Source organism: Physeter macrocephalus, chromosome 12 (assembly GCF_002837175.3).
Source record: "Physeter macrocephalus isolate SW-GA chromosome 12, ASM283717v5, whole genome shotgun sequence".
Lineage (NCBI taxonomy): Eukaryota > Metazoa > Chordata > Mammalia > Artiodactyla > Physeteridae > Physeter > Physeter macrocephalus.
The window spans coordinates 70,591,327-70,604,253 of record NC_041225.1 but is presented as its reverse complement, the minus strand read 5'-3'; the positions used below and the strand labels follow the sequence as shown (position 1 = coordinate 70,604,253).

Sequence of the window (12,927 nt, the reverse complement as noted above, 5' to 3'; positions counted from 1 at the left end):
AAAATTGTTGTTTGGGGTCATGTAGATGTAGAGTTGGGAGAATGAATTTTTTTTCTCTTAAATTGATTGCTTTACTCAGTAAACACCATACCCAGGTAGTGAATGCAACAGAAAAGCTATGTGAACTTATATTTGTGGTTGAATAACTGCAGCAAAGTCTCCAGTGTATGGTGAGTACATAGGAGCATAAAGGCACTCATGGAAATAAGCAAGATGCATCTTCTCATGTGGAGGCCTAGGACCCCAAAGACTATGAGAGATTTCTGGGGCCAAAAAGCACACCATCCCTCCTTCAGAAATACTTCTACCTATTACAGCCCCTCTAAGAGAAATCTCTTTAACGGGGGAAAAGGCCATCTCTTCAACTATCACATGTTTAAAATTTAAATACCCACTGGCGAGGTAATGATTTAAATTTATATGTAAGCGAAAATAACTGCCACATGTCCCTTCCCTGAGAGCGTGTTCTGACCAGGTGAGGTTTTATTATATCAAGGCTTCCAAAAAAGACAGGGGGAATGCTGCCACAGAAGGGGAAAGGAAGGACTTGAGTCTCAAAAGCAACCATGCCCATTTCAAAGAGTTTCCTAAATCAGTTTTGGTAATTTAATAAAGTCAAACAGATTCCAACTCTGGTCAGCTGGAAATGCGGGCTGATGATAATTCAATAATTATGAAGTAAATATATATATTCTTCCCATATCTCTATAGATCTTGTTGGGCTATTCTTTGCTGCCCTGACCTTTATACCCTGCTCAGAGATGATTTAACCCGTCTCTTTGGAGTTGTTTAAAAAATGTCCACAATTCTAAAAGAAAGTTAAACTCATAAAAACACATGGTAGATTTGCAGTTATCAGGGACCTAGGGGGAAATGGGGAGATGCTGGTCAAAGATACACTTTCAGTTACAAGATGAATAAGTTCTGGGGATCTAACATACACCATGGTGACTGTAGTTAATAATATCGTATTGTATATTTGAAAGTTGCCAAGAGAGTAAATCTTAAACGTTCTTACTACACACACACACACACACACACACACACACACACAGGATAACTAACTGAGGTGATGGATATGTTAACTAACTTTAAAGTAGTAATCGTTTCACAACATATACACATATATGAAATCACCATGTTGTATACTTTAAACTTACACATATTATTTGTCAATTTTACCTCAGTAAAGCTGGAAAAAATATGTCCACAAATTATTTGATACAAATCAAAACAGAGTATGTCAAAAGTGAAGGTATGTGACATCCAAGAGGAGGTTATAAAAGGCAGCGCAGATGCCTTCTTGCTCTTTCTTGGACCTCTAGATACTATGTGATAAGGACACTCAAGCAGCCTATGGAGAGGCTCACATGGCAAGGAACTGAGGCCTCCAGCCAAGAGCCAGGTGAGTGAGCATCTTGGAAGTGGATCTTTGGCCTCAGTCTAGCCTTCAGATGACTGCAGCTTCATGAGAGACCTGGAGCTAGAATCAGCCGGCTAAGCTGCTCCTGAATTCCTGACCCCCCAAAACTGTGAGATAATAAATGATTATTGATTTAAGCTGCTAAATTTGGGAGGGAGGGGAATTTGTTTTACAGCAATAGGTAGCTCATAAACCATTGGGAGGCTGGAACCAGAATCTGCAAAAGCATTAGTGTCATCAATATTTAGGCCTTATCTCTCTGATCATTCTTCCTCTCTCTCCCTCACGTGCTCTACTCTAGGCTCACTGGCCTTTTTGCATGCCAGGCCCTCTTCTGCCTCTAGGCTTTTACACTTGTGTTCCCTCAGTCTGGAATGCTCTTTCCCTGCATCTCTGAATGGCTGGTTCTCTTATCTCCTTCAGGTTTCTAGTCAAATGAAACTATCAGTGAGCCCTGCTTTGACCATCCTACTTAAAACAGCAATACTACACTGCCCAACCTGAGCGCTCTTTACTCCCATTGTTTGCTTTATTTTTCATCACAGCACTTCCCGCCATCAGATGTGTTTATATTGTCTTGTTTATTGACTAGGTCCCCTCAGTAGAACAAGAGCTCCAGGGACTTGTGCTTGTTTTATTCATTGACATATCTCCAGCATCTAGAATAGCACTTAAATATTTACTGAATAAATGAAGGCCACATCCATCTCTTCCAAGGTTTTCCTTAGGACAATGAGTGACTCTATAAGGCCCCCCTTTATTCTCTGGACCCTAAGGAAGGCTCAGCCCTCAGCCCTCATCTCCTCTCTATTGATTCTTTCTCCTTGGCTTTAAATACTGTTGATGTTCCCTCAGCTGCCAAACATTCATCTCCAACCCAGAACTCTCCCAAGAGTGTTGACAGCTTGTGTGCTATGCCCACTTGGATGTCTAATAGGCACCTCAAACTTATCACAGAAAAACCAGGAGTTTCCCCTTCCTCTCCTACTCTGTTACCACCATAAAACACACACACACACACGCACACACACACACACAAAACCTTTTCCTTTCTCATTTTCCCATCTCTATAGATGGTGCTACCATTCACCCCATTGCTCAAACCTAAAACTTAGGAGTCTTCCTCAATTCCTCTCTTTCCCTCTACTCCCACACCCAATCCATCAGCAAGACCTTCATCTCTACCTTGACACTGTTTCCTAATCTCAACCACCTCTTTTCAGGTCTGTTCCTGACACCTTTGTCCAAGTCACATCATCTTTTACCCGGGCTCTTGCAATAATCTCTCTACTTGAAGCCACCCCTTCCTTATTCCATCCCACACAATATCAAAGTGGTATTTTAAAAACTTAAATTGCTCATGTCACTCTTCCATTTAAAACCCTCAACAGTTTTCCACTGCACTTAGAATAAGACCCACATTTCTAGCATTTGTTTCAAGGCCCTTCATGCCTGGCCCCTACTGCCCTTCCAGCCTTGGGGTGCACAGCTCTCCCCTCGTTCATCATGCTCTAGACACACTGACCTTTCTGTTCCTGCATCAAGCTCATCCAAGCTCTATTGAAGGCCAGCACTTTCCCCTCCAAGGTCTAGGGTTTCTGCAACTCAAGTCTTACAGTATCCAGGACACTTGTCATAGGAGGTAGCTGTTCAAGGACTGTGTGTATGTGTGTGAAGGATTAATGGAATGGCAGCACACAAGTGAAACATGGAGATCCTCGGCCTTGAGCCTCCCCTAGGAGCATGGGTAGATGCCAAGGGTATTAAGATATGGCAAATGCTAATGAGAAAGGCTTTGGATTTTACCTCATGTCAGTGTCTGGGGGGTGATGGTCAAACAGGATGTACTCTAAATGACATCAGGGAAAATTATCAGTATCGATCCTAATTATTTTAAGATGTGAAAACTGTCAAAAGGAAATGAGGAAAACAAATTGGTTCAGCTATGTAAAAATAATATGAATTGTAGTCATTTTCATTAACTGCAGAACATTTATGTCTAATTATTATGCAAAAGAATACTATGTACACATAATCATAAATGTGTCAATTAACTTGTGAGTTTTATTTAATCACAATGGAAAACTATAATGTTTACTCAGTCTCCACACTTTCTCATAGTCATCAGCCCTTGCTAATATTTGGGTGTTTACAGGTTCAAAAGTTGGGGGAATACTTGTCACTGGTACCTTGGTTATAGGGAGACAAGTTCCACCAACTGTTACCATTCTCATCAGCAACACTCTGTTATAAACTTCTCCACCAGTAGCTTTAGCACAAAAAGACTCCAAGAGCCTAAATGACTCTGAGGCAAATTGCAAGATGTATAAACAATGTGTCATGAAAAGTAGAACAAGTCAGTTTGCTATGAGGACATGGATACTTCTGCAGATTGTTGAGGTGGGTTTTATTACTCTCACCATACTGTCACTCTGGCTGTCAATATCTCCTTGTTCATTCAGATGTCTCCTGGCTGCCTTCATCCTCAGGGTTGTTTTACATATAAGGGTATCTCATTTTGACAAACAGCTCTACTCACTGTACCTCCCTACCTGCCTCCCCCATCCTAATAAGCTAACCCAAGATCTATATCTCCATTGCTATTTTCTAGACCCAAGTCTATCCTACAAGGCTCAATGACTCATAGGAAATACCAACTCTCACTGAATTTCCAAGTCCTGATACTTGAGACCAATAGTATTGCTTCTGACCCTCATGATGTTTCTTCTGATTCCTGAATTTCCAGATAGATTCCAGTTAAGTTGCCTAACTTAACTTCTGTAAGTACATTACTCAATTTAACAAGACACGCCCTATTACTCAAAAGACCCATTATGTAGAAAGAGAATAGTTTGAATTAGGCATGTTGAGGTAACTTTGTGCCTCAAGCATTTTAATCTGATGGTCATTTTGTCAAGTGGAAGTGATGGTGGTTTTGCTATGCATTTTATGTTCAATTTTTTACCATAATTGTCACTGCTTCAAAACTGCCAGTTAGCTGAAAATGACTTTCTGATGACATTTTCAATCCCTTTCCTTGCTTATTCTAAAAATCATTCAAGTGAAAGGGTTTTCAGGCAACAGCATATCCCTAATGCTGATCAGATTTTCAGGGTGCAGGCAGGGAGTCTCAGAAAAGCCTGTGTATGGACTTTGCCTAAACTTTTGAAGGAAGAAGAGGACAGGGTCATTACATGATTAATTCAGTCACATTCTATAAAGCCTGACAGTGCCAGAAAAATTGAAGTGACAAGATGTTAACAACAATAAAACAAAAGAACAAAATACAAGGGCAGAAACGGTTGTTTTGAATCAAACTCTCTCAAAAATTCCACCAGTTATCAGTGTCCCCAAAGCAAAAATAAACAAATGGGACCTAATCAAACTTACAAGCTTTTGCACAGCAAAGGAAACCATAAACAAAATGAAAAGAACCTACAGAGTAGGAGAAAATATTCACAAATAATGCAACCAACAGGGCTTAACTTCCAAAATATACAAACAGCTTATACAACTCAACAATAACAAAACAAACAATCCAATTAAAAAATGGGCGGAAGATCTAAATAGACATTTTTCCAGAGAAGACATACAGATGGCCACCAGGCACATGAAAAGATGCTCAACATTGTTAATTATTACAGAAATGCAAATCAAAATTACAACGAGGTACCACCTCGCACTGATCAGAATGGCCATCATTAAAAAATCTACAAATAACAAATGCTGGAGATGGTGTAGAAAAAAGGAAACCCTGCTGCATTGTTGGAGCAGCTACTATGGAAAACTGTATGGAGGTTCCTCAAAAAACTGAAAATAGAGTTACCGTATGATCCTGCAATCCCACTCCTGGGCATATATCCAGACAAAACTATAATTCAAAAAGATACACGCACCCCAATGATGGATGCAACTAGAGATTATCATACTAAGTGAAGTAAGTCAGAAAGAGACAAATACCATATGATATCACTTATATGTAGAATCTAAAATATGACACAAATGAACTTATCTACCAAACAGAAACAGACTCACACACACAGAGAACAGATCTGTGGTTACCAAGGGGGAGGGGGGTGGGGGAGGAATGGATTGGGAGTTTGGGATTAGCAGATGCAAACTATTAATATACAGAACGGATAAACAACAAGGTCCTAATATACAGCACAGGGAACTATATTTGATATCCTGTGATAAACCATAATGGAAAAGAATTTTTAAAAGAGTGTATATATTTGTATAACTAATTCACTTTCTGTACAGCAGAAATTAACACAACATTGTATATCAATTATACTTCAATTAAAAAAATTTCACCAGTTACGTAAGTCTGGTGTGCAAAATTAGTGCTATCAGAAGGGGTCCACAAACTGTATTATCACCACAACAATCACTTTCAGATTTTATTTTAAATATGTCTATAAGGATTTGCTTTGCTTCCTATGTATAAGCACAATTAGCTGTAACACATAAAAGAATTTTAATTACAATATTTTAATGTAACATGTAATTTAAATTATTATATTTACATAGATATAAATAAAATAGAATACAACTTGTTAAAACATGAAGTTTATGAATCAGGAAATGTTGAGTAACATCTCTGTTAACAAATGCTGACTTAAACTTGCAAAACGACGTTTCAGAATGTCAAAAGAAGAAGATAGCAAACTTTCTATTGAAAAGTGTTAGAGTAAATATAAAGATAAAATGAATAGTCTGCAGTAACAGACATCAAGAAAATAAGCCTTAATTATACTGTATGTATATTCTAGATCAAATCTTCATTCAATGAAACATTTCTTTTGGCCTTACCTTTCTTGAGACAAGGAAACTTAAACAATTTAACCAGTCCAAAATCATCTCCAGACACCAGTACTGAGTTGTTGTAATTTGCATCCACTGAGTTGATATCAGTGACATCAGTGTATTTTGGCCAAATCCCACTCACTTCTGGGCCGTTCACACATGTCCAGGAGGCCCAGGGAATCCCTTTGATTTCTTCTTTACTTGTTAAAGGCTTCCCAGCTGAAAATAATCAATAAATTTTAATATGTTACATTTAAATAAAATCATATTCTAATTTACTTTATTCATTTTTCTCATAGAGGTCTAAAACCTTTGTTTTAAAATGTTTATAAACCAAGGAAACTATAAATTGTAATCTCTTTCCCCAAATGGTGATTTTTTTTTTCTAGCAGGGTTTAAAAGGAAGCACATGCTCAAAACTCTGATAGGAGAAAGAAAATAATCATGGTACTAAATCTAATGTCTTAAACTACTGATATTTACTTGACCTTAATTATTTAGATACAGATGATATTATGCTTTCTGTTATTGATGAAATATTAAATTATATATTATCATATTTAGTTACTAACATTTTGCCAGGTTTTTAAAGAGTTTATTCTGAACTCCTACTTTTCACAATTCAAGCAACCATAGAAGTGATTTTTTAAGTCAGCCTCAATTAATTAGTGAAAAAAATGAATGGATTTTCTATTTAAATTTTAAAGTGCTAGACAATGAAAATCCACCAAATTTTGATGAAATAAATGTAATTAGTTGGGGAAAATAGTCCTGACAATTGTTCTAGGTATGGTCTTATGTGTGGGGCACAATACCCAGTTTTCACCAGCAGCTGGTAAGGGACGTCCCCAGGGAGCACAAAAAGGAGGGAGCCCATGGATAAAGAAAAGCTTGGAAAAATGCTTAGTCATGCACAATTTAAAAATTCAAAATCAAGACAATTAAGTGTATTACCTCATACTTTCCCCCTCAAAAATAACAAATATTTTCAAATAAAGAACTTATGAGAATAGATGCTCTTGTACATTACTGGTGCATTGTCAAATTGGCAATTCTAGACTCTAACACAGCATTATATAAAAATCCATTATGAAGACCACAGAATCGGAGAGTTTACAGTCTGAACATAGTCTTGGATCCAGTGTTCCTGCTTTAAAGAATATAGTCCAAGGAAGTAATTCACAAGAGAAAATCCCACCTCTAAAAAGATATTTGGATCTGCACTGTGTGTACCAGCAAAGATACACTGGTATCTTTGATATCACTGAGTAGGGTGTTACTTTGTTACTGCAAATGACAAAAATGTGTTCCATATTTCTTCACATATGAAAATATATATGAAATACTGTTAAGCAGAGAAAGTAGACACAAAGAAATATGTACCTAGTAAAGGTATACTGATGAATTGATAGGGCAGAGACTATTAAAAATGTTGAAGATATGTCACAACTTGTTTTATGGTAAAATTGATTTTTCAATAAAAAATTAAAATATAATTATTTGAGGTCAAGATTCATGTTAAATATCAAATTTTTCCTTTTACGTTATAAAAAATCATTAATCAAAGATTGTAATATAGAAATCTGTCTTTTATTTATGACATTTTAACATTATAGATTAAATGTTACTAAATGAGTATTATATAAATAAGATGAATAAGATGAATATCTTATAGAAGTTATAGTGGGGGTTACAAATAAAATTTATGGGTTTTTTTTAATCCCAATGAGCACATTTCACCAAATAATTGTATAATAAGGGCTTCCAATTATGAAGGACACAAAAGAGATGAAAGCAATCGTAGTAGTTGACTGTGATCCTCAAATCTTCAGTATTTTTTTAGTATTTTCCTAGTATTTTTTCCTTTTGCTTATCTTTAGGCATTCTTTATATACAATAGGTGTAGAGTTGACCCTAGAACAACTTGAGGGCTAGGGCCACCAACTCTCCACGCTGTCGAAAATCCATGTATAACTTAGAGTTGACCCTCTGCATCCATGGTTCCACAACCACAGATTCAACCAACCTCCTACCATGTAGTACTGTAGTATTTACTACTAAAAAAATCTGCACAGAAGTAGACTGGTGCAGTTCAAACTTGTATTGTTCATGTATATGTTTTGTCCATTATAACAATTCCAACTATTTATGCCCATCATGGTCTCTTTTGTTGTGCAATAATTTTTTATTTTAACGTGTTCCAATTTATGAATCTTTTCTTTGAGAGTTTGTGGTTTGAGGGTCTTGCTTCAGAAAACATTTCTTGCCCTGAGGTCCTAAGAATATCCTCATATATTTTCTGCCAGGGTTCAGAGTTGCGCTTTGTACAAACATTCATTGCCCTTGTGACTTACATGGCATTTTGTAGAAGAGCCGTTCTCCAGCACCGTCATTAGTTTGCAAGTATTTACTATCCAAAGACCAGTCGATGTGTGTGATGAAACTGAGAGACTTGTTGCATTCTCCTATTTTCTTATACCGCTGGGCGACAGCATAGATATCTACTGGGCCATCATTGGATCCCACTGCCAGATAAGAACCATCTGGAGAAAATTTCATTTCGTGAATGACTTCTTTTCGATCTTTGATATGAACCACTTCTGTCATATCTCTATAAGAATAGAAAAGCAAAGCGATAAGCAGCAAATCTAGAGATAGGAACCCCAAGTCATGTTTTAAAATCTGTGTGCCACAGAAAAAAATTACTTTGAAAGGGAGAGAAAAACTACAGGAATTAGAGAACTAACTTTTATGGAAAGATATAAAATATTACTTAGTTCATGGCCAATGTAAGAGAAATTAAACATTTTAAATAATATTTTGGGCTCCCAAAGTAAAAAACAAAACAATTTTAATGAAATGCATTTTCGCTTTCATGTTCAATTATATGTATTCTTTTTCTCTAAAACTTTTTATTAAAATTTGGGGTTTGTAAAATTGTTTTAAAAATATGTCACAGAGAAAGGTAAAACATATCAAGGTTAACATAAAAATAAACTATCTTTCTAATACTTTAAGAACAAGAAAGCAGTGACTGTTAAGCTTGATGCTTACTGTAAAAAGAGCAAGTCCAAAAAGCAGAAGAGGAAAACTACTTTTTTAATGTTGAATTATTATGTAATTATTTAACTTTCAATATGAAAGGTCAATAATGCCTACATTGAATCACTGGAATATTCTGTATCCTTTCTGATAAGTTTCTGGTAAGAATTTCTACTCTTATTTGAAAGCTCACTGAGGCTTTTCCCCCATAGCTATAAGACAAGATTATGACTAGCAGGTCCCCTGAACTAGTAATGATGCCTTCATCAACTCTAAAATGAACTGAATGCATAAATAATGCCAAATAATTTCTCATACCTGCTATCATTTACTAATAGCATTATAGTTTACTATAATGCTATAAAATAGGTGTGGGAGGATTGTTTTTGGGCTTGGGAAATCCATCAAAAAGAAAATTTGGTAATTAGCTATCTTTTCACACATCACTAAGCAAAGAACGAAAATGTTGCCCACCCATTTGGTAATAAGTTGTGTGGCTGGTGATGAGAATTTAGTGTAATAAACCATGCCAAGAGCTATATAGAATTTGCTGTGTGTGAGAGATGTAGTATCTAATCTACAGCTATATTTCCTTTTTGTAATCACAAAATGTGTAATCCAAAAGAATAACCAATGTTTTCAAAGAATTACAAGGGTGGGTCATAATTTTTGTCCAGTAGAAATAATATAGGAGGTTAATAAATATGAAATGTTCCATTTTACTGGTGATTATAGGTAGAACAATCTTTACTTAAGTTTACCTCTAAAAATTTAGTGCTGTTGGAGGCTGCTTTCTTCTTTCTTCCTCTTTTCTTGGCTTATTACAAGCCCATAATCTCTTATCTAAAACCCCTGGGACCAGACAAGCTTGGGAATTCATTATTCATTGGATTTTAGAAAGGTTTGCACACAATCTATTACATAACATCCCCAGTAGGAGTTAAGACAGCAACCCCTTTTGAACACATTAATACTTTTGCAGCAAATCACATGATACATGACTATCCCTACTAAGAGATTAATAGACTGTAAACAATCTCACATCCAGTTCACTGGGTCAGGCAGTGCTGCCAAACAAGTTACCAAAGAACTTCGGATGCTCAGAGTGTTTGGATTTTGTAATTATAGACAGGCAGTTGTGAATCTACAGTGTTCCTATTCAAAACAGTAAATGCATTTTTCCTAAGGTCCTGGCATACATTCTGACCAGGAGAATTAATTTTAACAAAAGAATATCTCTAATGTCATTTTCAGTATCAGTACGTGCCTGACTCGGAGAACAATGAAAGATCCGTCCTTCATGCCCAGGGCCAACTGAGATCCATCGGGGCTGAAAGCAACGCTTCGAACCGCTTCCTCCATGTTACAGCGGGCGATCAAGGCATGGTCTGCCAGGCTCCACAGCCTAAGCACAGTTCAAAGTCAAAGACAAAACAAAACAACTTCTCATAGTCATCAGCCAGCCCAAGGCCGAAGGCCTGTTCACCACTGAGATAGTAACAAGAAAGACTGCAGTAACCTCACACCAGTGTCCTTCCTCTTGGCATGTCTGGGAATCTGGGAAAGTGTTTAGTCTATCTTTATGTGATTTTCACCATTTGAAATACCCAGCAAGAAATATAAAATGAGATAACATTTCTAAAGATTTTGAGATTCATAAAATAAGGAAATTTTAAACACTACTTCACACAAAATTATACTTTTTTCTTTGGAGATTAAAAATTGTTCTGGATTTATACCAGTGGCTGTTAATAACACTTATAGGATAAGAAGTACTACTAGATGCTGTTATTGCTTTTTTTAAAAAAAAAATACGAGTTCCCTTCTAGTAACTGTGTTATGTAAGCACATACAGACTGAAATACACATTACATTTGTTGGCCTCCTGAGCAAGAAGAAGTATTTTAGATGGAGAAGAACGAATGATACCCCTGCCCAGGATGGTTCCAAAGTTGGCTGTACACAGTCATATGCTGTCACTCCTCACGAGCTCCCTGGGCGCCCCACTGCTGATAGGTCCCCACTTGGTTGGGGCCGGGGTTGGGGGGATACTTCGCCGTGCCCCTGGCTGATGAGCACAGCTACTGCTGGAGAAACAGAGGTCAAGTGCAAGTGCCACTAACAGAATTTTCAGCAGCTCCTTGGAACACCTAATCCAGGCACCTCAAACTGAGAGAACACGAACTAAATATCTGAAGACACAAATAAGGGTTTCCATGTGAGATGCAATTGCAGCATCTGACCTCTCTCTGTTGCTACTCTGAAGACAGTCTTCTCTTAACGTGCAAACAACAATATCTGTGAGGGGGTCTGAGAATCTAAGTTCTGTGATAAAGAACCATGAGTAAGTCAAATGCGGTGCAATTTCTCTAAATGCATTCCGCCTTCAGGAGGGATGGTGGTATGCACCTTGCAATGCAGGGCTGCGCAGTGAATGGTTTACTGATCCCTTAGGCAGCCTGCACTGTTCAGCCTAAAGCTTATGGTATGCTTTCAATACCTTGTCCACTATTCATAATCTCATGCTGTTTTTAGCCTTGTACTATTTTAAGCAATGTAAGCTTTGCTTGACTAGCATGAAGAAACCATCACTCCTCAGCGAACTGCACTAATCTTATAAAGCCACTAAGCTAATCTTTATAAAGAAATTATGACTTATACCCTTCCTAAATTTCAATACTCAGTGTAAAAATTCCATTTAAAATTTTAGCCAAATTAATGGTTAAGGAAAGTAATACAAATTCTGGCAGTAAGGGCTCTTTGCAATTCTAAGACTCAACACAGTTGTTAAAATATAAAAGCCAAAAACTTTCGTGAAATCCTTTCTATCTGGATGGGTATGAATCGGTTTCTTGGGTGTTTGAATAACTTGGCATTGGTTTGGCTCAGAGTAATGGAAGGAAAAGGAAGAGAGGAGGAGGAAGTGAGTAAAGAGAAGTATAAGCCAAATAAACATTTATGTCACATGAAGAGATTATTGTAATTGTTTTCACTGATTTTTAGATTGATGAGGCTTTAGTGCTCAGTAGAAACTCAAAAATGGTTTTATCTTTGGATTTATGCTTTTCTAATGAGTATACTCATTGCATCGAGTCAATTCACAAACATACAGAATAAGGGTGGGGGGAGGGGGAGCAGTGACCTTTAGTCTAGTATACAGTGCTCCACTTTAGCTATTCAAACCCAGAAGCAGCAATCCATCAATTGTTTATCAATCAGTCTCTTCCTCTCATTGTCACGGACTCTCTTTCTGGCCTGCTTGTTGAGCACACTTAAAGCTCAGTAGTACGGAAATACTGGAATCAGTGTAATAGTCTTCATCTCACACTTTCAAATCAGTCTTTCAACAGTCTCAAGAACATTGGAAGCACAATCATTTTGCTCATTTTACTACTGTCGTGTTCTCAAATAACAAGTGATCCATAGTGAGAACACTTGAGGCCCTAAAAAAATGGGCATATTTTCTTAGGAACCCGCACTTTCCTTTGATTTGAAGACATTGTAAATTCTCACAGGGAATTTTGAGCAAAGAAAGAATTAATGACTCATGTGCTAAAGACGACTTTGAAAATCAGAATTTCAGTTCTCTTGGTGATGTTCAGTCTGTGACTAAACTGATGATGAGTGACTCAGCTGTGAAACTGCCAAGCTGC

General features: G+C 37.1%; 1 protein-coding gene across 2 annotated transcripts in view; it reads right to left on the bottom strand.

Annotated features, from left to right (window-relative positions):
* The window catches only part of EML6 (EMAP like 6), a 308,692-nt gene that overhangs the window by 113,269 nt on the left and 182,496 nt on the right, over positions 1-12,927 (bottom strand). For both annotated transcript variants that reach the window (XM_024118542.3, XM_024118541.3), the window contains exons 8-10: positions 10,542-10,679; positions 8,587-8,843; positions 6,239-6,451 (exon numbers count right to left, since the gene is read on the bottom strand). In XM_024118542.3, coding sequence (XP_023974310.1) covers positions 6,239-6,451; positions 8,587-8,843; positions 10,542-10,679 — 608 coding nt within the window. The remainder of the gene's footprint in view (positions 1-6,238; positions 6,452-8,586; positions 8,844-10,541; positions 10,680-12,927) is intronic.